The sequence below is a fragment of the Aquila chrysaetos genome, unplaced genomic scaffold, assembly GCF_900496995.4.
Source record: "Aquila chrysaetos chrysaetos unplaced genomic scaffold, bAquChr1.4, whole genome shotgun sequence".
NCBI lineage: Eukaryota > Metazoa > Chordata > Aves > Accipitriformes > Accipitridae > Aquila > Aquila chrysaetos.
In genome coordinates this window covers 155,809-183,446 of record NW_024470391.1, presented here as the reverse complement: position 1 = coordinate 183,446, position 27,638 = coordinate 155,809, and the positions used below count along the sequence as shown (strand labels likewise).

Sequence of the window (27,638 nt, the reverse complement as noted above, 5' to 3'; positions counted from 1 at the left end):
TCCAAAAGGACATGTGTAATCTCCAGGGGTCCCCATGCCAGCCCCGGGGCCCCCCCATACCGCGACATTACAAAATGACAATATAAATAGCTTTGTTAAAAAACAAAACGGGAGGGGGAAAAAAAAAAAAAAAAAAGAACAAAAAACCCCAAAAGAACAAAAACACGTTTGGAAGGGGTGGGGGGGGGTGGTAAGGATCCCAAATCAGTAGTGTGGCCGTGGGGCCGTAGTGTTGGGGACACATGTGTCGTCCCCCCCCTTGGAGATGCAGGTGGTGGCCCAACCCTGGGGTCGGATAGGGACAAAAAAAAGGGGATTTAAAGGAAAAAGAAAGGGGGGGGATGTCCCAAACCGCTCCCCAGGGTGGGGGCGACACCAGGTCCAGGGTGGGATAAGCCCCCAGCCCCAAATCTCGGCCAGGAAGCGGGGGGGGGACACTGGGACGGTGTCACCGCGTGGCCTCGCCATTAGCCCTGTGCGGAGCGTCGGTGAAGTCGTCAAAACCGAGCCGGCCCCCCTCTCTGGCCGCTCCCTGGCTCAGTAGTATGGTGCGGGGGGGTCCATGACCCCGCCAGCGCCCCAACAGTAGTGGCACAGTCACGAATCCAGTTATGAGGTGACAGTGAGGGTGAAGAGGGTGCCGGGGTGGCCACCGGCATTGCTGGCTCCTCACCGCATGCGGTTTTGGCGCATGAGGGGGATGATGCAGGAGGGGGGCCCCGCTTTGCCCAGGAAGGGGTGCTTCAAGAGTTCGTTGGCAGTGGCCCGCTGCACCGGGTCCCGCACCAGCATGCGGTCGAGGAAGCCTTTGAGGGAGGGTGAAACCTGTGGGGAGGGAGCGGGGCGGCCGTCAGCGACGTCCCGGGGCGGGTAGACACGTCCCAGGGGACCTCAGGGAGCCCCCGGAGGGTTTTCCTCCTCCCCAGGATGCCCTGTCGCCCCTCCCCCCCTTTACCTTGTGCATGTTTTTAAGCTTGGGGGGCAGATTGTCTCGGATCATCTTCATGGCCTTTAACGGCGGCTCGTTAAAATAGGGCGGCTCCCCGTCGACCATCTCGATAACCATCACGCCCAGAGACCAGATATCCACCTGCAGGGTAGGGGGGACACAGTAAAGCCAGGGGTTAATTCAGGGGTGAGGCCATCCTACGCCCCCAAACCCGCCCTGCGCCCCCCAAACCCGCGGCACGCTCACCTCTGGGCCATAGGGCAGGCGGGAGATGAGCTCCGGTGCCATCCAGTACGGGGTCCCCACCAGCGACTTCCGTCGCGGCACCTCCTTGTTCACTTGGGCGCAAAACCCAAAATCGGAGAGTTTCACCTAAAAAGCCGGGGAAGGGGGCTGGTGAGAAGGGCCGCCACTGCATTTCGGCTGGCCGGGAGGCTCTGTACCCACCACCGCCATGCCCCGCCACGGCGCTTACCCTGCCGTCATGCGTGAGGAGGATGGAGTCGCTCTTGATGTCGCGGTGGATGACGCCCTGCACGTGGAGGATGGAGAGGGCCTTCAGGACGGCCAAGCAGACAGCCGCGATCTGCTCCTCGTTCATCCTACGAGCCAATGGAGAGGGTGGGAAGCGAGAGCCAAGCGTGCCAGGGTGGCAGATGACCCCAGTGCTAAGCTGGTGAAGGGGACACACACGCAGGGGTCCCCGGGACGTACCTGGTGTGCGTGACGATGTCGGTCAAGGCGCCACCCTCCAGGAACTCCATCACCACCCAGAGCTCGTCGCCCACCAGGTAGCTGTTGTACATCTCCACCACGTTCTCGTGCTGGTAGTCCCGCATGATCACCACCTGCCGAGGGGAGATTGCAATTGAGCCCCCCCACGGCGCGCAACACCCAAAAGCGGGTCCCTGAGGGGGTCCCTGCTCTGCCTCACCTCATTAAAGAGCAGCTCGCGCCGCTGCTGCTTGCGCAGGTCCATCTTCTTCACGGCCACCAGCTTGCCGGTGCTCTTGACAGTGGCGATGCAGACGATGCCGGTGGAGCCCTCACCGATCTTGATGAAGTTGTCCAGGTAGGTGCGGGGGTCTCCGGGATCCACCACCATCTGCAGGGCCGCCCGAAATTGCTCGTGGGAGACACGCTGAGGCTCACGTTGGGGCGAGCGGGGCTGCTGCGGCCCTGCCGAGGGCGGAGGGGGGCCGGTGGGTGGCTGGCGAGCAAGGTGGGGATCCGAGGCGTGTGGGGTGAGGCCGGGATGGGATGGCTCGGGGTTTTTGGAGCGCGGCGGGCCGGGGGGGTGGGCTCGGGAGGAGCCGGCACCGCCGCTCACCGGCCCGTTGGATGCCACCTCTTGCGGTCGTCCCGGCCGGTGCTCTGCCTGCAAAGAGATGGGAGGAGAGGGACGTCAGCCACCAAAAGCCCAGGGTAGCGCACGGCCGGAGCCAGGATTTTGCCGCTGTCCCCAAAATGCTGGGCACCGACCCTGCAGCCTCCAACCAAGCGAGTGGCAGAGGCGATAGCGGGGCCGGGCGCTGCCGAAAGAAAGGTTTGTGCTAGACAGGCTTGGAAGGACCGAGGAAGGGGGAAGAGGAGACCGCGGAGGAGCCAGTGGCTGCTTCGGAGACAAGGATGGGGCCGGTGCCGCAAGGAAAGCACAGAGCGCCTGCGGGGCCGGTGGTCTTGGGCATGTGCCGGTCCTACCGGTCTTAATTGGAGCGTAGGAGCCCGTTAGCTGGCACTTGCTTAGGAAGCAGAGGAGAGAGGCTGCTTTTCTAGGAGGCGGAGGAGAGGCAGAGCGAGGAAAAGCTCCCCTGGGCTGCACAGCCAGGGAAGGAGAGGTCGCTGCCAAGCGGATCTGGTCGGAGCGGAGGGGAGCAGGGGGGGAACCTTTACCTGTGAACCTGCGCCCCTGCCGGGGTCAGTCTCAGCCCTCGGGTAGGTATTAAAAGGCCGTCCCATCTGCTGAGCAGTCTTCATCACCCCTTCAGAGACGGGGATGTTGGGAGTCCGGATATTGGGCCCGGAGAGCGGGCGTTTGTCCCGGGGGGATTGTGGGCTGGTCTCGCCGGCATAGGTGGATTTGGGGCGCTTGTCGGAGGGCTCGGGGCGCTCCCGCCGCACCACCCGGTCGGCCGGCTCGCTGTAGTCCCTGTCGGTGGGGTAGTCCCGCCACCCGTCCCGCTCGGCCGGGGTTTTGGGGTACTCGGGAGGGGGCGGGCGGCCACCGGCAGGGGGAGCAGGTTTGGGGCCGGGTTCCTGCCCGCAGGGCTGCTGGTGGTGGTGGTGGTGGGCGCGCTGGTCCTCCCTCTCCCGGGGTCTCTCCTTGCCCTGCTCTAGCTCGCTCCTGGCCCCGTGACGGCTTTTCTCCTTGCTCCTGCTGGCATCCTCGTGCGGCCGGGCAGTGGCCGGGCCCTCGGAGAGGCCGTTCTCCTGGTAGAGCTGGTCGCGGCGGGGCGGGAAGGGGGGGCTGTCCCTGCGCAGAGAATTGGAACGGGACACGGACATGTTCTCAAACTCGTCCAGCAGCCAGGTCAGGGAGCCGTCCTTGGCGGCTTTGCTGCCCCGCACGATGGTCTTTGAGCAGGACGTGGGACGGGAGGCGGACAGGAACACAAAGCACAAACAGAACAACAGAAAAAAAAGAAAAAGAAAAAAAAAAGGGAAGAAAATAAAAAAAAAATGAAAATGAAATGCCTGGTGGTGACAGGGACACGGCTCACACAGAGGGGACGTGGGGAGGGGATGGGGTCTCCAGGGGCTGGTGCCGATGCCACCTCGGTCCAGTGGAGTGCCGGGGGGTGGCTGAGCCCAGCGGGGCCGTGCAGCCTCACGGAGGAGGATGCTGGAGGCTGGGAGAGAGGGGAGGGGGCTCTGCCTTTCCCCAGCAGCTCCAGGCCCCACCGGGATGTTTCTAGGTACTAAAATAACAGGGCTGTCCCTCAAGGAGCTGGAGCCAGCCTCGTGTCTCTCCTCCAGGACGGGCCAAGCGCCCCAAGAGGCAGCACGCACCCGAGAAGCGTTTGGCCAGACCCAGCCCCACTCAGGGGGCTCACAGGGAAGGGTCTGGGGGGCTGCTGGCAGCGCCTCATCCCCTGGCTTGTGCCCGGGGGGGGCTCTGTCTGCCCCCAAAACACCATTATTAGTAACTGTGCAGAGCCAGCAGGTTTTGTTCCTGGCTGGGGTCCAGCCCCAGCAAAGCTCTGGGGCAGGCACTGGTCCTCCTCCCCTCAGTGTCATCGGCCCATGGAGGAGGGAGAGGAGATGCAGGAGGTGAGGGCAGACATGGTTCGTTTAGCCAAACGTTAATGAGCCCGTCCTGAATGCTGCCTTGGAGCAAAGGGGAAGAGCATAGCAGGTAAAAATGAAGCCTGATGCCGGAAGGCAGGTCCCAGCCAAGTCCTGTCCCAGCAGGACACCCAAACTGGGGACCTGTGGGCTGCGCAGAGAGGGTTCCCCGGCTCCCAGTATCAGACTGGCTGGAGTGGGGAGGGACATGCCCTGTTTCCCAGCTCTCAGGGAGGGATCTGCACCCTCGTGGACTTGAGCCTCGGAGGGCACAACCATGCAGCCAGAGGCGAGGGGATAGTGGGAGCCATCCCATCCCCAACCCCTAGACCTCTCGCTTTCCTCTGAAGAGGAGGATGCCTTCCCCTGCAGCAAGCACCTCCGCAGAGGGTGAGCGAGCACAGCACATCCTTGGCTATTTATATCCCCTCCTCTTCCTCCTCCTCCTCCTCCCACCGCCTTGGGGAGGAGGTTATTTCCTTGACAGGCGAGCTGAGCCTGTACCTCCACAACAAACCCCAGCTGCGTGGGATGCAGAGGCTCCCAACCACGAGCCATGGGGCTTGGCAGCGCCGAGGGGCCCCACTGGTTTTGGCATCTTTTTGGGTCAGCAGAATTGCCCAGCTGGCTTCACTCGGAAGGGCTGCAGCCAGCGTTACTCACGGCTGCTGGAGCCGCCCCATTGTCCGGGGCAAACCAGCCGAGCGAGCGAAGCCGCTGGCTGCGCAGGAACGCCAGTGCTGGGCATGCTGGTCGCACCGTGGCCAGTGCCGGGGACTTTAATTAGGGTGAAGGTGGAGGAATGGCAGAGCTGGGGCACGGGGGTGGCGTGGGTGTCCTCAACCGAGGCGAGCAGACAAGCCAGACTTTAAAAAAACGACATAATGGCAGCTTGGGGAAACACAGGCATGGGGAGGGGATGAGATGGGAAGGAACAGACACTGTTTTTCCCTGGCGTTTTCCTGTAGGGTGGGTTTTTTCCAGCTGCTAGGAGGATGCGGGAGAGGTTTTCACACCGTGTGGGTGGCAGCTGGGTGGTCCCCGTTCCGCACAGCCCCGCACCGAGTGGGGAAGGGGCAGGTGGTTGGCTGTGGGGATGCCGCTGCCGCCTGCACGGATTAGAGACCAAACTGACACCTTACCTGCTCCGTGGCACCCCGGGGAGAGGGCATGGAGCCCAAATTATCCCCAGCCTGGCTTTCTGGCCCCTAAAGCAGTATCATCAGCCCTCCCCGAGAGGGCAGAGGCCATGCTGGCAGAGCTGCCTACCTTCTGAGAGCCGTGCTGGATGGCAGTGATGCAGACAGGGTCCACCAGTGGCTTGGGGCGCTTGGCCGACTCCTCGATGATGCCCTGCCATTGCCGTGGCAGCCCTGTGAATTTCTGCTCTTGCTGGTCGTAGCCGGTGTGGACGCGGTGCTCAAAGTTGGAGGGAGCAGAGATCTCGATGCGTTTCTTCTTCTTGCTGAACATGGTGAGGCCAGCTAGAAGACCTGAGGGGCAAAGAAGGCGGACAAAAATGAAGCCTGGAGGAGGAGGGAGAGGTGGGCAGTGCACCAGTGACCTCAGCAAGCCATAAAATGAACAGCCCCTTCTTTAGAAACTGACCTTGCTCTCTGGCAAAATAATTACTTGCCACAGGTGCCAAAAAGGAAACACCTTGAGTGACTGCAAGCCCTGCACTTCGTTAGGCTGCTCCCCGTCCAGGCGGGTTACTATAGCCCACCCGACCTCGCAGCTGCGTTTGCAATCCCCCACCAGTCCTTCTCATCCCCCATTTTTTCCGCTTGTCTGAAGATGCATTTGCAGGTCCCTCCTGCCTTTATTTTTTTAATACAAAGGCAGTGATTGCAAACCAGGGCAACGAAGGGAGCTTTTCAGGGCTCCAGACTGCCCGCCGGTATGGCGCATGAGAAAATTCCCTGCAATGAGCTTCGGCTCCTCAACCTGCCGTCCTTCTTTGTCACCACCTGGGTGGGCAAGTTCCTCGGCTCTTCTCCTTCCAGCCGTTCCATGAACGGCTTCCCCTGACACAGTGTCCCAGCACCCAGGGATTTAGGGCTGATCTCGCAAGCGTTTCGCAGCACTGCAATTACTCTTGCACTGGTCTGCAGCCAGAGTTTGGCAACTGTCCCCCCAAGGGCTTCAACCAACACATTGCACCCTCCTTGGGGCAGAAAACACCCACTCGGACACACAAGGGAATCAGCAGGTATTCATCATTATACTTAAGTTAAACACTAGCAGCTGAACAGACACCTAAGGGTAAAACACTGGCCCTGCACTGCTCTGGGCTCGTTAGCCGGCCACAGACAAATCCAAAGCAACCCCTTGCAGTGTCTTTCTCCTGGCTCCCCATCACTAGCTGCCCCGAAGTGACAGGGAACCGGTTGGATAGGGAGCGTCGCGGAGGTCTGCCCAAGCCCAGCAGGCAGGTGGACGGGTGCCTAGCCAGGACCTCGAGCAAAATCTCCCTAATTAAAGGTGTTTTCTCAAGCACATGGGACGTGTTGCCAAGATGGGGACGGTGGTGTTCACATGCATCCCTGCATCATGGAACAACTTTGGTTACGATTACTGTCTTCCAGATTAAGGTCCTGTTTTGGTCCCTGGTGACTGATCCTGCACAGTTCTCCATGAAAAAAAAGCCAGTGGCATGCAGCACCTCTCCAAGAGGTAGCGGAGGGGCCTGGGGTGCTTTTGGTGCGACACTAAAGCAGCAGCAAGTTTTCTCGGAGCCTCCGTGGGGGTCATGCATCCCGGCTCAGCCCCGGGAAGCACCGTTGCCTCCGTGAATCACGGGACAACACAGGCTTGGATTACTAACGCTTGTCCTCACTGCAAAGGCATTTCCAAGCCCAGCTGGGGCTGGACTCTGCTTCCTTCCACCGCAACCGCCGCGCTTTTGCCTGTCCTGGAGGTGAGATAATGCTACTGCCAGGGATTCGGCAGCTCACATGACCCACAGAGACGGTCGGGGACGTCCTTCTGCTCTCCGCAACTGTTCCAGTTGTCTTCCTGAAGCCATAAAGGGGTGGCACGAGGCAGGGGTCTTCTCCCTTCTGGGATAATTCTGCTTCTTTCCACTTGTCTTTGCTTCCTCCCCAGCATAACTCGCACAGGCATTATGTTTCTTCCAGGAGAAGGGAAGCTTTGGGAGCCCCAGTCTCACAGACATTCTTCTGCATCCCTCCTCTCTTTGATGTCATGCTCCTAAATTTAAAAACTAAGCAAAAAACCCTCCCACAATTAAAAGCTAGGAGATTAAAAAAAAAAACCAAACCCACAAGGTGCAACAAGGAAAGCAAGTTGGTAGCGAATGCAAGCCCGGGCAGTCCAGCGACACTCGGGAAAAGGTCATTTCGCTGGACGTCGGTGACTAACACCATTCCTTAAGCCTTTAGGTAAAAGGGTGTCATTTGAAACCACTTTTAAGTGTGGTTTTAAGGCAGCGTTTTGAGTTACAAGCTGAATAAACCAGCAAGAAAAACAGCCTGACCTGCAAAAAGCCAGGCACGCAGATGTTCAGCCTGCGCGAGAACAACAGACTGTTTACTCAGGCACTTAAATACAGGTCGAGGAGCCTAAAATACAAGTCAAGGCTGCTGAAACTAAACTTAGCAGCGTGGCCAGCACGTTTTCAGCATGAAATTCAAACCCACTTTTCGCCCAACAAGTTATACAGTTTCCCTTTGCAGGCTGCAAAGACAAAGCCACCGAATGCAGCCAGTTTTCTTTATTTATTTACAAGTTTTGCTCATTCACGGTGTATTTGAGACTATCCCTGAACGCATCTCAGTCTCCCAGGATGAAGAGCTGTGGCTGCAGAGGAAGCCTGGCCCCAGGGTGGACCCCAACGCCAATTTTCCTGGTGTAAACACCCACAGCCAGGCACAATAGAGGCTTGTTTACATCGTCCAAACCCCCGCATCCTTTCAAGCTCAAAGGTACACGATCGATCCTGCCCAGCGGGAGCCTGGAGCGCTGGCAAGCCTACCCTACATCAACAATTTCAGGTTGTTTTTTTGAATTGTTTCAATAGTTTCTGCAGCGCAGCAGATGCTGGAAGTCGGCGCAATCCTGCTCCTCCTGACCCGGGAGGGGAAAATAAAAAATTTCTGAGTGGCAGTAAAGAGAAAAAAAAGAAATCAAGCTTTAGATGGATAACACCACACCCAGGGCTAAAGCAAGAGCACTCAAGAGCGAGCCCTCGCTCCTGTGCATTGTGGCTCGGCTGATATTCCAACCAGGATGAGAGCCAGAGAGAAACGGGTTGGAGCTATTGGACCCTATTAAACACCAGCATCAGTCGAGGGGAAAGATTAGCAACTCAAAATGCTCCTAAAGCAACTTAAGTACCTTAAACTCTGATTTTTTTTTTCTCCCCCATTAAATACCTGCCGAGCGTCCTCTGGGTCCAGCCCCATGCACATGGGGTGCCAGTGGTCAGTGCAGTGAATGCAGAACAAGGGGTGAGCGAGAAAAGCGTCCCCTTGCTGAAACACCCTCGCTGCAGCCTGGAAAGACCGGTAGCGCCGGCTATTTCCACCTCAGCACTCCGGCTACTGACGGCAACACCAGCACCTGCCCGCCGGCAGCGGGATCGAGAGCTGCCAAGTCTGCCGGTGGTTGCCAAAACCAGCTGATCTCCGTAACTACCGGCTTGTTCTGGACTCGGCGGATGACAGAGCTTGGTTCACAGCCGCTGCCGGGGATCTGCTGGCACTTGGCGAGCCGTGGTCCGGGAGGTGCTGTAATTAATGGGGGTCAGATGATGCTTTTAAACAGGTTCCTGCTCGAGCGCGAGCCCCGGTGTCCATACACCAATGCTCCTCACCTTAGGTGCAAGCCCCAGGGAGAGAAGAGGATGAAGCTGCAAATTAACCCACCTTTCACTTGCCTGAAACCAGCAGGTCGGTGCTTTCACGTGAGAAGCAGCTTGGGCTTTGAAACATCAAAAAAAGTACCAAAAAAATCCCCTCTCCGGGGACACAGAGCGCCGGCACCAGGGGAATGCCACCACGGGGATGAGCCTACCAAGCTACGGTGGTGCAAGCCTCTCACCATGTCCAGCTCCAGCCCTGCGTCTCGCTGGCAAAAGCCCGTCGGCAGAGGAAAAACCAGTTTTTATTTGTTTGTTAGTAAAAGCAGGCGACTGGGAGGAAGCACACCCCTCCCACATGGGATGGGGGACGTGGAGGCAGCCGAGTAAAACAAACCCAAGGAAGCCTGGCATTTTAGGCCACTATTTAAGGTTTGTTTATTTAACTCCCTCGTTTCTCCAGTTTCAGAAGGAGCAGCGCCATCCTGCAGTGCCCAAACCCAAAAGGAGCTCACCAGGAGGATTTTGGGGAGACACTGTGGCTGGTGGGATGCAATTCGAGCGTGACCTTTAGTGCCTAACCCCACCAGCTGGTTTCACAGTGGCCAGTGCCTGGGACCAGGCTAGAAGCAAGCTGACAAAATTTGAAAGGGGACTGAAGTTGGTCGAGTCGAGAGGCTGAATCCTGGGGGAGCTGGGTGACACCCCACCACTATGCACACTGTCCCCATCCCGCAGAAGGGGGACAATCCTGGGACACACAGGGACTCAGGGACAATGCCAAAATCCTGCTGCGGGCACAGGGAGAGCGGCAGAGCCAGGGCTGCCATGAGGCAGATCCGTTTTTCCCACTTTCACTGCCTTCGGGTGGTGATTGTGGCTGTTTCCTTCCATTTTAGTCTCCTGAATCTGCTTCCGACAGGCTGCCCGGCGCGAAACTCAACAGCTCCCGAGACAATCCCTTTCTCCACACAGGAAATCCCAACTCCAGTGCTCCAGCATCCCGCCACGTCCAAGGCGTCCACAAAGGCACTCCCTCCTCTCCAGCTTTCCCAATCTTTGAGGTTCTCTGAATAAATCCCCGATCCATTAGCAAAGTTTTTCTCTGCCTGGATGCCTCCACCTCCATCCTGGTCTCCCTTTAAAAAACGGAGGGAATCCCATGTATTTGTGATCCCCTGTTTTACCTGCTCACCCCAGAGGTCTGACATAGCTGCTCTCCGGCTGTCTGCAGCACAACCCAGTGCCGGCTTGGGCTGCGTTGAACCCTGAACTGCACCATGCACAGGCAAATACATTAATTAGGGGTAAATGAAGGTGTGAACGTGCACCCAGCAGGTTTACAGGATTCCCGAGCCAGGAAAACTTCACCTTGTAGACCCTGATGGCTAAAAAGTAACCCCGGGGCGGGTGCTTTTGTTCAGTTCATCCTTTTACGGTCACAGCATGCATCACGTCCGCTTCCCGTAGCTTCTAGCCCAGGCAGACTGCTGCTGTTTTGGTGAGGAACAGACGTTTCATGCCATCCCTGTGGCAGGACTGCGCCCAAAAGGAAAGCCAAGGCTGGCCCCTCCTTTCACCTGCACCTCTTGCTCCCAAACACCACCTTCCTTTGCACAGGATCCTTCCTCGCATGCAAGAGCCTTTGCGGAGAATCGCTGTGTGGACCGAAGTCCTGTTTCTGGATGGCAAAGGGTCTCCTGGTTTTGGGGACATAATCGCTAAACTTTGAGTGGGATGTTTAAAAAACGCTCGCTTTGTGTTTGACTGCAGGGAAGTCTAAGGAAAATAAATATACCTGGAGGATATACATCAACCTGCACACCGGAGGTTGGAGCATCCGAGTGCCTTGGGACCCTGCTAGTTAAGCTAATCAGCCTCCAAATCTACCCTGGCTTTGCAAAAAATAATCCTTTTGGGGCTGGTTGGGGGAAAACAGGCAGCGCAAAGGGGCAGGGGGACCGAGCCGAGCCTGGAGGAGGTCTCGATGGTGGGATGGGACTCTCTGCAAAAGGAGGAAGGGGTTAAGAGCGGGTTAACATCTCCCCCACGTTCCCCCCTCTTGGCTAGATACTCGGCTCCACCAGAGCTATGCACATTCCTCAGCCCTGTCCTAGCCCAGGTCAGATTCCCTTTATCTCTGCTTTGTTTAATTAGTCAGCCATTAACTAACGCTTCTAGCAGCCCTGAGTAAACAAAACGGCAGAATATTCTCCATTGCTGACAAACACCCCGAAACCTATGTTATCGCTGGCGGGGAGTTTGCTAGCAGCTTTCAAATGAAAAATAAAGGGGGAAAAAAAAAGCTAACAAAGGTGCATGCAGGCAATTTGTTCCCTTGCATAAAATCTGAAACTGATACATTTGAATGTCCATTGGCAGGAGAGTGTCCTGCCATTAGCATGGACAAATGGCAAACAGATTTAACAGATCCCCGGCAGGATCCAGAAGCAGCGTCCCGTTTGTCCCTGTGCCTAAGAATAAATCTCTGGTGCAGCTGTACATGGTTCACACACTCGCCTCCTCTTTAAACACATTGGGCCCAGCAAAATAAACATCTGGTCCAGCTGCCCCTGCTGCCCGGAGCGGCAAAAAGGGGCTGTTTGTCCTGCAGCTGCACCACATTCACATCCCAGAGCTGGTCTCCCTACCCCAGGCTCTGCAAAGAGACTTTCTGCCCGATGCAGGCGAAGTTTGGATTTTGAGACACAATTTTAGCTGAGGGCGCTCAGAAGTTGGATAAATTACGTGGTGCTTGAGGAAAAAAAAAAAACAACAAACAAACCCCACACAAAGGGGGCTCTGGAGTCCTGTCTGCCCCTGACATCAGCTCAGCTCACCCAGAGCCTCCTCCGAGGTTCAGAGGAGCCCACGGGACGCCCAAGAGCAAGAGGAACCCCCCGGGTGCCAGCACTGTCACCCAACGCACCCATTCAGAACCGACTCTGGCATTCAGGTCTTCTCTTCAGGCCAGGTCAGGCTCAGACATAAGGGGTTTTAGGGGGTCTCACAAACCCACAAAGCCTCGTTCCCACCGTGCCAGCAGGCAGCTGGCTCCGGGTGACATTATTTCCTTGTTGACATATTCCTCCTGTTTCCAGGCAAGAACAACCTTTTGCTTGCCACCAGCTGGGAAGCGTTAGCCAGCGACCAGCCCTTCCACACAATTAACCTGCGTGGCAGCTGTGGCCGAGCAGGACGCCGTGCCAAAGGGATATCCAGTTTTTAAAGTCCAAACCCTGTGTGTGGCACAGGTGTGGGGTTCAGTTTTCCCCTGCTTGCTGGGTTTTCAATTTTTCCCCTTTTCCTTCCCATGCAAACAGGCTCACCACTACGCGCAAGGAAAATGAGAGTCCCTCCGTCTTCCTTGCCAGAAATAACTCCGTTTCCCCCCGAAACACCGGCCTCACCTCACAGCGCCGCTAACGAACAACAGACCTGCTTCAGCCAGCAAGATGGAGAGATCCCCTGTTGCTCCGTGCGTCTCCAACAACCGCCCAACCAGGCTCAGGCTCAGAAACGGAATAAACCTCCTCTGAAAGCCTCCCCCACGGTGCTCCCCCCTCCCAAAACAGCCTGGTTAAAACTCATTAAAAACACCAAACATAAAAATCAGCCAGACTCTGCATTACTCACCTTCACCATCCTCCTGCTTCCTGCAAGCCAGAGGGGGAGGAGGGAGAGAAGATTGCCCCAAGCCCTCGCCCCAAGAGAGGCGTGGGGGCTGAGGAACCCCCCCAAAACCGTGCACGGGTGGCCCCTTGTGGGGCAAAGGGGGCCGGGGAGGGGGGGGGGGTGTCACAGCTCACGCTGGAGGCCAGCAGCTCCGGCCCAACGCTCCGGGCCAGCGGCAGAGCTTCCAACTCCTGACGCTGCAAACTCCAAAGCGCCTCCCCCAGCACCGGCGAGCGATGGGCGGACGAGCGCAGGACGGGGGCCGGGATGTGGGGAGACCTATGGGTCGGGGCAATCTGCCATCAGCTCCCCAAGCCACCTGGGGTCCACGCTCCCAGACCCCCCACCCGGTTCCCGGACCCCGATGGCCGCTCCTGGCCTCGTGGGGGACATGATCACTGCCTACGGAGGACCCAGCCAGCGCAGTGGTCCCGGCACACAGCTCTCCCCACTGGTGTTTTCTCCCCCTCCCCGCCGCAGTGCTGACTTTCCCAGCTTCACGTACTTCCCAACCTGCTCTTATCGCCCTCCAGAACCGGTTTCGCAGGCAGACGCTCCTGCTGCTGGGCTCCCGTGGGCTCCAGGCTTGTACCGGGACGGCTGGACTTTCCTCTCCTTCATCCTCCGGCGGTTGGATGCCGGGGATGGATTGGGACAGGAGTGAGCAGCGCGGTTAACCCCGGTGTACCCCAAAAGGGGTCCAGCGAGGCAAAGCTGCTCGCTGAGCGACGCTCGTCCTGCTCACTTCCCACAGTGGTGAGTCCCACTCTGAAGTCAGCAACCAAAATAACAGCTTGCCGCTGTCTCCGCGCGCCCAACGCAGTGACTAACGCCGGCACTACGGCCCCGCGATTTAACAGGCGTTATTACCATTTTCCAGGACTGGGAGCGCCGCTGCCGTTGAACTCTCGCCCACGCCGCAAGGCCGGTAATCCGTCAAGAGAGCGCGGACGGAGAAATAGCCGGGAGAGGAGATGGCAGGGCGGCTGCCGTGAGGCTCGGAGGGGTTAAAGACGAAGCTTGAAAGAAGCGGAGCAGGAATAGAGGAGATTTGAGCCGGGAACCAATGAGGCAGCAACATTTGAAACAAAGCAGCCAGTCAAGTGCCCCTCCGGGTGGCTGGGGATCAAGAGACAGGGAAGGAAGGAGAGGGAAAGGGCAGGCGAGAGCCGGCAGAAAACCTGTCGGCCATCCCGGCAGGAAGAACCGGCCCTCCCAGCCCCGGTAATTTCCCCCGGTCGGGGTAGCAGCCCTTCGCCATGCCGCGCTTCCAGCGTGCCTCCCTCCCACTGCGCGTCCCCTCAGTGCCTTCACCCAGCTTTCTCAAGAGCCCCTAAAAGCGTGTCCGTGCTCTGGGGTGTGGGCGCAGAGCACACCGGTGAAGCGTGCCCATCGGCGGGGACTGCCGGCACACGCTGGTGCTGCAGTAACCAAGCCCCTCATGGCCGGGACCGGCGACCTGCAGCCCCAGCTCCCGTGGGTTTTGCTGGTTTTAAGACCCCTTGTTAAGATACGTGACCCCTGAAGCCTGGCCAGGGGACTCTAGGTGTGATCCGGACCCTCTGTGTGAGGATGAGCTGAGGAGCTCCTCACCTGGGCATCGGAGCCTCACCTAAGGGTGAGGATCACAACTCTGCTGCCTAAAGCTTCTGCCTCTTCCACTGTCTTCTGGCTGAAAGAGAGTGATGCCTTTTCCTAAACGAAAGCAGCACTAATTGGTGGGTCCCATGAGGTAGCGTGCACTCTCCGGTTCGCTTGCTGCGAGGAGGAACAGTGTCCGAGCCCTCTCCGGCACAGAAAAGCAAGGCTTTGATGTCAGCGTGCATATTTCACTCCTCTCTTTTCTTTCCTTCAGTGTTTGCTCAAACACCCTCAAATTGGCCTGATGAGCTGGCGAATCTCTCAGACAAACTTGGGAGGTTTGCCTGGCATTGCAAATCAACTGCAGCCTGCCGTGCCAAGCACCTGAGCAGCTGCGGGCCTCCGCCACGCACAGTCCACCCCATTGGCGTTTGCCGGGAAGGTGCCAGACCACGAACTGGGCAGCGAGGGCGAGACGGGGGAGAGCAGCAGGCACCTGCGGGTGATAAGAGTTGAGCCACCACGGCTGCGCCTCTGCCAACTCCATCCAACGGAGCTCGATGATGTCTCGCAGCTGAGAAGGTCTTATTTTTATTCAAATGCCTTTTACAAGTAGGGAGGCTGGGTAAAAAAACCACAGTCGGGAATGTTAATCATTTATCATGGTTTACAACAAGATTGCTCACTTCCCATTTGCACTAATTTTCCTCGTATTTATTCTCTTTCAGAATATTCATGGATCAAAATATCTTCTGCACCACCATTGGACTGCTAATTGGCTCTTGGAAGCTTTCCTAGAATCACATCAGAAGGATGTGGCGTCCGGGGGGAAAAAAATAATAAAAAAAGACCATCAGATGAAGACTAACCTCTCCCACCACTTGTTCTTTTTTTTTTTTTTTTTTCCCCTCTCCAATTTCACAAGTCACGACCTCACGCTGCTTGGCTGGAGAAGATACCAGAGTGCCATGGGTGTTCAGAGGACGTGGTGAAGGAGCGTGTTTCGGTGCAGCTCAAGCAGGATGTTCCCGGCATCACCAGGATGGAGGATCCCGATGCTGCCGCATCGCGTGGGGGGTCTTGAACGGCAGCTCCACGGGCAGACACCTGGGCTGGGCGAATTCACAAGCCTGCATCCGTCGGCGCTGGACCCTTTTGGGATGCGAGAGCTGCACGCATGCTCGGAGGGAAAAGGTGGTTCGCTTAAAACCTTAACAGAGAGTCGTGGCCACAGCAATTTAAGATGTTACCTAGCTTGGTGAAAAGCACTGAATTCATCCCAAGCCCCGCAGGAGCTTGAGAACTGGCTTCAGATCACATTTTAGTGTTCATGCGTTCCTCGTTTTATCTGTTTGGGAAGGAGAAAAACAGCAACGGAGAACTGGGAAGAACTCGAGTCACGGCGTCTCTGTTAATGCAAGAGGCAAGACCCATTTGTGCTTCTGGAAAGTTATTTCTCTTGTGTCAGTACGAACAAGCAGAGGCTTAAAAACCTCCGATTCGCACGTCTTCAAAAGCTGCTGCGACTACAAAAATTCACCAGCTGCTCTCTTCAGCTGCCAAGAGCACAAAGAGCCCCCAGCATCAATTTCAGAGCCTTGTGAAACACACTAATTAATTCATATAAAGATATAAGCACACTAAAGAAATAGCTCTAGCCCCCAAATCTTAGCGAAGGCACATGTCTTCCTAATCCTCGCCTTGCAGACGATTCTGATGTTTCCTGAACCTGCAGCACCCTTGCCTGCTTGGTACCACCTAATTAGTCCCTTCCCACTGTGCAAGCACATCCCGATAGCGCCTCAGAGCACCAGAACAAAAGCTTGTCTCCAAAACAAACTCCACTCGCAACTCAGCCCTACCAGAAGATGAAGCAGGCTTCGCTCGCACAACAAAGTTTCAAAATATCAGTGGAAAAAAGCGATGTATCAGCTATTACAGAGACTTCATCTCCCCACGGCCTATGCTGTACAGACTCAGCCCTGCTATCGCCTTTTATTTGGCAATAAACTCACACGGCTTCAAGCTGATATTGCTCCAGACTTTGTTCTTCCATTTTGCTTTAAAAACCCCGAACAACGGCTCGATATTTGCACAGCGAGGACTGCGCCAAGAGGATTTCGTACCTGCTGATAAATCACCTCGTACTAGAAGGGCCACCGGCAGCTCAGCTGGAAACCTGGGATTTCCTCGATGGCATCACATTCTCTGAGGATGGAAGATCTCGAAGGACAGACCTGAAGCAAAGCGGCAGAGACGGGCGTCCTCTTCCAGCCGAGGACGTCGATGTCTGCCTTGCCGAGACGGCGGAAGCGTAATGCTTTGCTCGGGTTTGTTTAACCTGCCGGCGAGGGCGGGTTGAACTGGCCCAGCTGGCTTTGCACAAGCGAGGAGGGAACCATCCCGAGCTGGGAGCGGCAATCTTCAAAGAGGAGGAGAGGTGTCAGCCTTCCAGCCCTGCACTGCGCCGCTCGAGGAAGACGAGCGGCCAAAAACGGACCTGGTCGAGGCTGCCTGAGCGTGCAGGTGGCAGGAGAGCACGGTGCGATACCTGGGATGGATTAAAGGACGGATTATGGCTTAAACAACCTGATGTCCCCAGGCAGACGATGGAGGAATCCTGGAATTCAAAGCATTTGAAGTACTTAGCAACCCCTGCAAGGATCCTCCTGGTTTCAGAGGCAATGCACCTCCCCAAACTCAGCCTCAAAAGCTCGATCAAAGGAGATTAATTTTCTTTAATCCTGTTGTCCCAAAGCAAAACTTCCGGCCCGCAGGACGCGGCGGCACAGGGAACCAGTACATCAAAGCTCTGCCTAACCGCCGGTGCTCGGTGCACGTCCCTGCACCTCCAGCAGCGGGGCTTGAGCTCAACCTGCGCGGCACAGAGCAGCCCCAGGTGTTTTACCTGCGGCCACTGCGAGACATTCGCTGACGAAGAGGAGCCTTTCGCGAGGCCACGTCTCCTCCGTCCTGCTGGGGGGCACTGAGCCGCAGAGCGGGACACCCCAGCACCGTCCCACCGCCCTGGCACGATGTGCAGCAAGACGGCTCTGACCGTCCGGGGAAGCAGGGGCGAAAAAGTGAGCCCAATGCCTTAGAGGCATGGGTGCTGGACCACCGAGTCGGCGGTACTGAGCGGGGGCCGTGGCTACGTGACCCCCACCATGGAGTTCAGCGGCATCCCACGATGAGACATCGCCGCTCCCGCCCCGAGCGCGCGGAAAGTGCTTGCGCAGAAGTTTCAGGTGCAGGAGCCTGCGGACCTCGACAAGCCAGGGCTTGCGGGGAGAGAAGGCAAGTGCCTGCCAAGCTCCCTCCGAAGCCACCCGCAGACCAGGCAGAGAGAGGTTAAACCTTAATCCCATCGCCCGCCACAAACGGGAAGGGAAACAATTGCAGGAGGTTGTTTTGTTGGGGTTGTTTTTAAGGAATAAATCAGTTTGGATTCAGCAGAGCTTGTGACAGTGAGTGACCATTTGACTCTGTGACATGGCTGGCAATGCCACTGGCTGAAATTGGGGACGGCTGCAGCACCCGTCTGCGTGGGCACAGCTCTTTGTACAGACACCTCGCGATCCAAAATCAGGGTACTACCTGCTAGAAAACAGAGGGGAGCTTTCGACAGGTTATTTCACATCTGGATAAATCTCCCAATTTATTTATACCGGTACAATTGCCTTGATACCACAGGATATTGCTGTGAACAGCTGTAAGAGAGTAATTGTTTTGGCAAAGCCCAGCATCAGTGGAGCGAGGGTTAAGCCAGAAAATCAAAATATTGTTTCAGAGCTGCGCAAACATGAAGCCTTGCTATTTCCATCTGCATTTGATGCTCCACAGAGCAGTGGCAAAGCAACACCGGGTCCGAAATGGTTACCAGCACGCACAAAAACCAGCCTAGCGAGGCATTTTCTTCGTGGCAAAAAGCTTAGGCTTTGAGTGCAAAACTATTTTAATTTTTGCCTTTTTCCATCCACTCTGCAGTCATCACCCTGCCACAACTCCAGTCCTTTTCCTGCTTTAATGCCAAAAGGCAGGTTTCTGGGAGTCTGTTCACGGCTCGTCTCCTGACTTGCCCTGCAACGAGGAGTGAGTCACCTCTGGGCACTTCGGTTTCCCCTTCAATAGAGCAGGATAATATCAGCTTCTCCGAGTGGAAGATGATTACGAAGAGCTCTGAGGTCTTTGGAGAAGAGGTGCTAGAGAACAGCAGAAGCCACCGACGGCAAGCTTCGGAAAAGGATTCCCGTCCTCCATGCAACCAGCTACCACACTCAAAAAAAACAGCGCAAGAGGAAGAAACAACAATGATGGTGATGGGATTTTTCCAAAACTACTGGAATATTTTATACAAAAAGAAATGGGGTACACCTGGGTTTTGGTGTACCCACCAAGAGCTCTGGCCAAAAATCAAACCCACCAGCTTTGATTCAGCTAATACCGAATTTTACCTTATTCTCTAAAGGTTCATGGAGCCAGTGCAATCTCCCCCGTCAGACAAAGCCACCCAGCACCAGAAACTCCCCCTTAAAACTCTGTGGCACAATATTGCACCAGAAAAGGGCTGGTCCTCCCATTCCCCGCAGACACAATTTGTGCCTCGAAGCATGAGCTCCAATTACCCTTATCTCAGTTTCCAGAGATACAGGCAGAAGCTCCGCAGACCGAATTTCTCCCCGTAAAGCAGAATTAGCTGCACGCACGGACACACGGGAGATGAAATCTTGGGGTGCTTTGGGAAATCACTTTCCAAAATCAGCTCCGGACCCAAATTAATCCTCTGGCTCTACTCTGCTTTGCCAGGAGACCCTTCGATGCAGGACATCACACAAAACTCACTCCGCCTACCAACCTCCGCTTTACCCACCATTACATTCAAACAGCGTTTCTCCCTGAACTGGCGAATGCTTGGAAAGTCTTCGTTCATTTAATCTCCGTGTGGAAGTGCTCCAGTGCCTGACTGCTGTGCGGAGGGCAAGAGGACCGCACCTCAGGGCACCAGAAAATAATTATGGCAGAAATTAAATAGGGAGCCAGCCAAGAGGGATGAGCGGAGCTCATTTCTGAGCAGAGATGACGTGCTGAACCCCTGGGAGGCAGCAGAGGCGTGTGGCCCCTGAGAGCTACCTGAGCAGCCTTCACATGCTTGGGTTTTAGTCTGGACCTAATGTCCATACATGGACCCAGAGCATCCATCTCCAGCTGGATGTGCCGGAGGGGTGGGAGGACTGGAAATGCCCGAGCCCAGGCTCCTCCAGGAGTGGTGAGCTGCTGTCCTGACCCAAAATCCTTCCTCAAAACCCTGCAGACCTACACCTACGCCAGCCAGAAGCACAGGCAAGGGCCTCGAGCCAAGATCTAAATCTGTGCTTGGGTACATACGTCCATTTTAATCAGCAAAGAGCACCAGCAGCTTGGCCCCAAGGACAAGCTCCACACACGGCTGCTTTCTCAGCAAAGCGGTATCAGGCGAACATGCAACTTTTCAAAAAATAGTGACAATCCTTGAGCAAAATCCAGCCTAAAAGATCCAAAACGAGGGAAACCCCATCCTACTATGTACCTGGCAATGCAGAAAGCAGGTGCTTTTAACTAAAGGATGTCAAGAAATGCAAAATCGCATGCCATTTTCGGGATATCTGTTCTGGAAGCAGAAACAGTTTAACAACTGGTGTGGAAAAACGTGGAAGGATGGACTGTTTTGGGAGAGGGGATCAGGAACAACTGCTGAGCCAGCCAAGGAGCTATTACACCTGTGACTACCCCGCTTGCAGTGGGGTTAACCAAACCCTCGAGTGTGATTTCAAGAAGAAGTTCCGAACTGATTTAAAAAAGAAGAAAAGAGTCTCCCAGCGTATATCTGACATCTTCTGCTCCCACCTATCCTGGCCAGGACAAACAGGTTCCTCCGCACGCAGAAGATCCCTTTGGTCACGGGTGGAGGAGAGAAACTCAATCTGTAGCTGATATGTTTATTCTGACAGCTGAACAAGGCGTTAAGTCACCGGAGAAGTAAACAAAACCATCCAAAGCTCCTCCATTTATTTAATTCAGATGCTCTGGCTCTTCAGCAACGGATAAAAAGAAAAAAGAAACAAGAAAAGCGAGTACAGGCTCGACCCAGGGCTTGACAAAACCCGATTAGCCTTCGGCAGGCTCGGAGCCACCGTGCTCTGCATTTACCTCTCAGTGCTCCTTCGTGGAGGATGGGAGCCCTCAGTCGGCTGCGCATCCCACGGTGATGCCAGCACCCCAAAACTTGAGGTGGGGTCCCCCACACACCTGACTCCTGCTGAAGGAACAGTGCACATTTGAGGCTGTGTGAGAGGGAGATTGCTGAGACTGCGTTGTTTTTATTCTGTGATTATTTATCGAAACCAGATAACCCCAGCAGCAGCAAAAGGTTGGTAATCCGCATTGGGAAGAGCTCCATGGGGACGTTGCCTGACCTGGGAGTGGGTCGACAGGCGACAGAAAGCTTCAGACGATAAACAAGCACCAAGTAAGCCAAAGTCCTGTCCATTTATGTGCAACCAGTCTCGCTGTCCCAGCAGCCTCGGAGGGGAATTACTTGTAATGATGATTTTAATGCAACCTGGCAGCGGACTGTACTTCTAAACATGGTTTGGGCTTAGAAATCCTTATTGAGCAAGAAAGACGTGGGGTGGGCAACCTCCTCTTCTCACTCCCTCTCTACTCTGAGGGCAGAGGGGTCCCTGCACGAACCCTTGATAGTTCTGATGGAGTTGAGAGTCCTGATGCGCCGAGCAGGGACCATCAGCCCAAATATACCAGGCTCCTAAATCGGCCACGTCCCTCTCACCCAACTGCAAGGGAACTCATTAAATCACGTGCACAGAGTGGGAGGTGAAGGAGGGATGCTCTGCGGCCAGCCCCAGGCTCCGTCAGCATCAGCCAAGCCTTCACCCCATCGCTGCCGACATCCCCACCTTCACCCCGGCTGTTCCTCCACCGATACGACACCGCGGATATTCCTGGTGAGGAAGGCACCAGAAAAGGGGGGGATTTCTCATGGGGTTAAGACACTGGAGTCTTGCTGTTGCTGCCACCTCTTACGACGCCAAAGCTGGGATGCCACATTACTGTACCGCTCTTCATTAGCAAAAGACCGTTAGGAAGCTCTGGGAGATGGGGGAGGCGATCCGCCAGGGACGCAGGAGGAGCACAGGAGCCCTACCCCAGCGCTTGTTAAATCCACCTCCCAGTGCAGCAGCTATTCTGCAGGAGCCTGCTCTCAAAGGAAAGAGGAGGAGTCACCTCGGAGGCAGAACATTTTAATCAGCTGAAGTATTTGTTTCAGGGAGGAAAAAAAAAAAAAACCCAACCCCACACACAATCACAAGCACAAAACCCAGGGCCTCCCCTTGAGCATTAACAAGATGGAGATGCTTCAGACCCCTTGCATACCTCCATGTCCTCGCTGTGGACAGCTGTGCTTCGTCACAGCACACGCGGACAGCGACCGACACCTTTCGGCACAATTCTCCAACGCCACCAGACCCAAATATGCTCCACAGAGCGCGAATTTCTGGCTGGGCTCAGCTTTTTTTTGCAGCACAAGGTTTCCTCTGAGCCAGAAGCTGCAGGGTCAGGGGAGCGAGGCACGCCAAGAATGCAAACCGGGACTGACACGGCCATCTCCTGCTCTTCCCCCTGCATGGCACATTAATTACACGTGCTCCCAACGAGCCAGGAGGCTCCAGCACGGCAGGGTGAGGAGACATCGGTGTCAGGAGGTGATTTCAAGGTGTATTTAGAGAGAGATCAGCACTCAGCTCCCTCTCCGGTTGCTGGAAAGGCCCTGATGTGGTATTGGTGATGGTAAAAACACCGTCACGTTTGCACAACGTGCGGCCGTGCCGGTGCTGCAGGCAGGCAGCCACTGCTCCCGGGCAGGCAGCCACCACGTCAGCTTCGCACAGCCCGGCCTCAGAAAACAGGGAAATAAAAAAGCTCTGAGCCGGTACTGCGCCAGCCGGCGCTCCCCCCTTCGTCAGGCCAAGAGATTTTAACGACCTGATTTGATGCTGCCTGCCCAGACGGAGCACGCTGCATAATAGGAAGGTGAAACCACGAATTTACGTCTTTGGCAACAGTTCATTAACATCTGCGGTGGCGCTGGGCTTAACGAAGCCGGGCTCCCTCAATGGGAGGCAGAGCACCCCTGCGCCCCTTTTTTGACAGCCCCACCAGAGCAGGCTGGATCCTCCCGTAACAGGCAGCCAAGAAGTCAATTTATGTTTCAGCAAGCGATTACCATTTGGTGCTAATTAAAGTGCAAGCTGATTAGTCGAGTAAAACCTTTAATTAGCCCCTTACATCATTTACAGAAATTATAGCTTATTTGCACCGTGTAAGTGCACGACATGGGGAAAGGAAAAGCGGAGCGAGCACAGTTCAAAAGAATTACACTTTCATTATGTCCAACTTTATTAGAGAAAAGCATCATTACTTAAACATCCTCCACCTGCAACGCAAGTGCCCGAAAACCGAGTGAGAACCTCGCGCCCTGAATCATTTACTTGGTGTGAAGCAGCTTTGAAGGTGTCCTGGTTTCAGCTGGGATAGAGTTGATTGTCTTCCTAGTAGCTGGTACAGTGCTATGTTTTGAGTTCAGTATGAGAAGAATGTTGGTAACACTGATGTCTTCAGTTGTTGCTAAGTAGTGTTTAAACTAATGTCAAGGATTTTTCAGCTTCTCAAGCCCAGCCAGCAAGAAAGCTGGAGGGGCACAAGAAGTTGGCACAGGACACAGCCAGGACAGCTAACCCAAACTGGCCAATGGGGTATTCCATACTGTGGGATGTCACATCTAGTATAGGAACTGGGGAGTGGGGACAGGGGGATCGCCGCTGGGGGACTAACTGGGTGTCGATCGGCGGGTGGTGAGCAATTGCACTGCGCATCATTTGTACATTCCAATCCTTTTTATTATTGCTGCTGTTATTTTATTAGTGTTATCATTATCATTATTAGTTTCTTCTTTTCTGTTCTGTTAAACCGTTCTTATCTAAACCCAGAAGTTTTACTTCTTTTCCCGATTTTCTCCCCCATCCCACAGGGCAGGGGTGGGGGGCTGGTGAGCGAGCGTGGTGCTTAGTTGCTGGCTGCATGGTGCTTAGTTGCTGGCTGAGGTTAAACCACGACAGAAGGGTTTGGTTTAAAGCTGCAGAAAGAGCAGGCGAAGGGCTGAAGAGCTAATCAAAAACTATCCAATTGCCAATTAATCAAAATCTATGAAAACAGCAAATCCTTCAGGAAGCCAGTTTGGAAATGCGAGCTGTGCCTGTGCCACGCAAAGCTGCCTCTGAAAACACTAAACCTACTGTGGCTCGATTTGTGAGGCAGACAGAAAATATTACTCCGTTCCTTGCCTAAGCTCAGGAGAAATCAGGTTTTATTAAATAAAAACGATGCGGCTGTAATTAGGCTGCAGGGAAGCCGTGAAAACATCCCTGGGATTTCTCCCCGAGCCAGGCAGGACTTTAGGGCTGCGTCCTTCCCTGCGAGCACTGAGGATGTGGCCCCAAAGAAAGCGGTCTCACTGGGGAGGCAAAGCTCGCTGCAGAGCCGGGACACACATGCACGCCAGCCATGCTCCTCATTTTCCGGACACTCGTTTTGGCTGGGAAAAGGACAATCGAACCTGGCAGCGCATTTGGGAAATCCCTCCAGAGTCGGGTAGAAAGCGCGTGGTGCGATAAAGGCTGCTCTTTTCCATGCCAGGACGTGAGCACGGCAGCGTGTCAGTCCCCCGCAGTGCCAGGAAAACATCCCGTTGACATTCAGAGGGAACCATTTCTTCTCCAGCAGCGCTAAATTGGCCATGAAGGCTCTACCAAAGTTGTAACCACCAGCGGTGATGTAAAATTACGCTTCCTCCCCTCCCACCCCCTCTGCCAAACACCCACAAATTCCTAAATTATTTATCAGAAAAGTCAAGCACGGCGGATCTGAGCCTGCAAAGTGGAGAATGAGTCGCAGGGACATTCCACAAACAAGCTCTGGGGCTGCCCCATCCCAAACCTCGTCCCTTCCAGATCCAATCTCCTCCGGCGCTGCTTTCCCCTCCTCACCACTCCAACAGCTCCCAAGCGTGCGGCATCCAGGTTTCAGGCTGCAGCAATTTGCTCTGCTCAGCCCCAGCGAGGTGGACAGCACTTAGCAAGACATCAGCAATGAAATCTCCACCTTTTAAATGGAGACGGATGCGCAAACCCACAGCTCACAGAGCCCAAGCATCAATAACGAGTCACCAACGCAGCAACAAAGCGCGTTGAGTGGTTCAGAGCAAAAGCCTGTGATTTTTTTTATTTTTATAAAGACGGCTTCCTTCTGGCAGATTCGATAAGCGCTGGTAAAATAAATGTCACCCCCACAAATGTAAATAAAGATAGCCAGTATCTGGAAAACATCTGGGAACTCAGAACAACATGGGAGGTGGAGCAGAAAAGTTTCCACTCTGCGGAGGTGAAACGCAACCTGAGCCACCATTATCCCACCAGCATCTTCCCTGGAAACTTCTGCCGCTATTTCAACACCCAAATACGTTCCAGTTAATTACCTTTATTTGGGAATCTCAGGGTGGTAACTCCCCAGCAGAGCCAGAAGGTTTCAGAGGGATCTTTCTAAAGATAGTTATAGCGGCTGGAAGATGACTCCGTGCAACACCAGCCATGAATTGGCACAGCCTCATGTTACACCCTCACCAGGTACCACGTTTCACAGTCCTGTTCCTACGTGGCATTTATCCGCAGTTCCCAGAAAACCTCCCTCAACCTGCACCAGGGACAATCCATACATCCAACAGGTTTATTTCTTAACCAGAACTAAAGATACTTGCCTTAAAAGGCTGCCAGGATTAGTTAATGTTTGTACTGGCAGCCAGCAGCTAAATCTTTGGCCACTGTTCAAACTTTGGGGCTTTATTTAAAACCTTCTTTTTTTTTTTTCCACAGCTCTCCTAAAGTCGGTTGCATCTTCCCCACCGCCACACTCCACAGCTGGGTATTCTCAATAAATTCAATCTGCAGTTATTTACGAGCCTACCGCATAGGGCGTTGCCACAGTCCCTCCGCGGCCGTGCAGCCCACCCAGTTCATTGTTGCAAAACTCAGTAAATTACAGGGAAAACACAACTGAAAACTAATCCTGAAACTTTTCTCATTTTGTTTTCATTTCCCTTCAACAAACAAAGTGCCACCAGGGATAGGAACACACGGAAGCACAGGGCGCTTATCTCCAGCTGCGGATACCTTCACTTGAGTGAACACACAGGAACAAGGAAAGGTTACACAAATTAATAATTTCACAGCCCAAAACCCATACCTGCATTGGGCACACATTGCCTGCACTCCCGCCTGTCGATTCTCTGTCCCCACTAACAACTCACCCAGGCAGTGCCGGCACCAGCTCCAGCTCTGGCAAAGTTGTGGCTGGCGCGGCACCGCTACCTCGCGTTTACGGCCATGGGAGCACCACACAAGAGCCCGGAGACGGCAACTTCTATTCTCACCCTCCTCATGTGCCAAAACTGGGACAAAACCCCGTTTTCAAGGGGTTCAGCGCCAGACAGGGGAGTTATGGCAGCCCCAAGGGATGCCAGCTCTTGCGGAACGGTACCTGGCTGCCTCCAAACGCTTGGCCCAAAGTCGCATGAGATGCTGGAAAAATCTACTCTGGGGCTCTGCAGCTCAACTGACCGTTAACTCGCCTCGTTACCAGGGAGAGAAGTGCCCTGTGAACACTGATGGGTGTACAAAACCACACAGAACTGAGAACGCAGATAACAGACACCAGAAAAAACAATTCTTGGATGTTTTCTGTGCTTCCTGCAAGCTGCTCGCCTTCAGCTGGACCCAGCGTGTTACCGAGTGCGCAGGGAGAGGGCTGATCCAATTTCCACAGCCCAGAGAGCTGAGGAGGGCTCCAATGGCTTTTCTAAGAGAACCTAATTGCAACGGCGCCTGCACTTCTCCTGATTCTCCTCCCTCCTGCGCTTGGTGAAGAGCATCAGACACACTCTGGCACGGAAAGACCCTTCTCCAATATCAGATTGCAAAGCACACACGCAGAATAAGGACTTCTGAAGAGCGACGCGCGGTGACGGGAGCCCCAGGGAGAAAGGGTTTCTCCAGGTAAATTATTTTGTCTCCGTTTCCTACCTGTGAGGAAGGGAAAACTCTTTTCCGACTCAGCTAAGCATGCCGTGATCCTCCGGTGAAAGATGCTGCACGAGAACAAGAGATTTCCGTAAGGCTCCCTGACACGCGGCCCGGCACGGTGCCTAGACCGCAATACCTCGTAACCCACAATTTTGACTATTTTTAGGCTGGGGAGGGTTCGGAGAAAGGCAGAGCCCTATCCCTACCCTTCCCTTGGCCTCCCCGCCCGCTGCCAGCACCCCTCCTGCCTCGCCTCGAATTCCAGGGCTCCTCTCCACACCCGGGCTCAACCCACCTGCCCTGCCTGCGCTCCCCTCCAGGCCTCCCGCCGCTCGCCCCGCCAGCCCCGAGGGTTGGGGCAGGCCCAACATCCCCCTCCCCAGTTTCGCTGCTTTCCCCAAGACCGCACAGCTCGCTTGTCCCTCCGCTCACCGCCCCCCCGGCCCAGCTCCCACCCCAGCTCCTCAGGAGCCCCCCAAACCCAGCTCCACACTTTCTCACCCTCCCCTTCTCGCCAGCACCTCCCTCAGCAGCCTACCAACTCCCTTGCCCCCCCCAACCTCTAGCCCAGGCCTCCCCCAGCTGCTCCCCGCCCCAGCACCCCCACCGTCCCCTTCCCCCAGGACCCTCAGTCCTCCACACCGCCTTCCCCCGGGGCCATTCAGCCCCTCGCACCCAAACCCCCCCTTTCCCCTCAGGCCCCCCCCCAAACCCCCACCCTCTCAGCACCCTCCCTCCCCACAACTCCCCCCCTTCAGGCCTCTCCATCTCCTCTCTCCCTCAGCCTCCCAGCCCCAGTCTCCCCCTTTCCCTCACCCCCTTCCATCTCCTCTCAGGCCCCTCCATCTCCTCTCAGGCCCTCAGGCCCCCAACGTCCCCTTCCCCCGAGACCCCCTTCCGCCTCCCCTTCCCCTCTAGACCCCTCCACGTCCCCTTCAGGCCCTCACCTCCCCCTCGGCCCCCGCTCACGACGAGCCCAGGGCTGCCGCTCCCCCCGCGGCTCACTCGGCCGCCGCCATGTTGCGATCGAGCCCCATCCGGGCACCCGCCCTGCCCGCGTTACCCCGGCAACAGGCACCGCCCCCTCGGGCGGGGCCTCGGGGGAAGGCGGGACCTCGGGTGGGAAAGGCGGGGCTTC

General features: G+C 55.5%; 1 protein-coding gene across 5 annotated transcripts; it reads right to left on the bottom strand.

The window, feature by feature from the left end:
- On the bottom strand, positions 1-27,575 carry LOC115338174 (serine/threonine-protein kinase PAK 4). Of its 5 annotated transcripts, none has more exons than XM_030006616.2 (10): positions 27,448-27,575; positions 26,501-26,565; positions 5,504-5,727; positions 2,843-3,523; positions 1,884-2,327; positions 1,664-1,797; positions 1,425-1,551; positions 1,196-1,321; positions 956-1,090; positions 1-825 (listed from the first exon to the last, which is right to left on the bottom strand). In XM_030006616.2, the coding sequence occupies exons 3-10, from the start codon at positions 5,705-5,707 to the stop codon at positions 670-672; spliced, it is 2,007 nt and encodes a 668-aa protein (XP_029862476.1). In that variant the 5' UTR covers positions 5,708-5,727; positions 26,501-26,565; positions 27,448-27,575; the 3' UTR covers positions 1-669. The 5 variants fall into 5 exon arrangements, with proteins under 5 accessions (XP_029862476.1, XP_029862477.1, XP_029862474.1 ...); XM_030006617.2 differs by having other exon boundaries at positions 27,460-27,536; XM_030006614.2 differs by lacking the exons at positions 26,501-26,565; positions 27,448-27,575 and adding an exon at positions 13,602-13,990.
- Between the last annotated feature and the right edge of the window lie 63 nt (positions 27,576-27,638).

What these genes read in the sequence shown, in the direction of transcription:
- LOC115338174 (XM_030006614.2), bottom strand. Translation starts at nt 13,812, where the DNA reads ATGTTGCTGCCTCATTGGTTCCCGGCTCAAATCTCCTCTATTCCTGCT. An exon ending in GCGAGCTGCTCTTTAATGAG is followed by an intron (nt 1,798 to 1,883) that starts GTGAGGCAGAGC and finishes TCCCCTCGGCAG; the next exon opens with GTGGTGATCATGCGGGACTA. An exon ending in GCCTGCCCTATGGCCCAGAG is followed by an intron (nt 1,091 to 1,195) that starts GTGAGCGTGCCG and finishes CCTACCCTGCAG; the next exon opens with GTGGATATCTGGTCTCTGGG.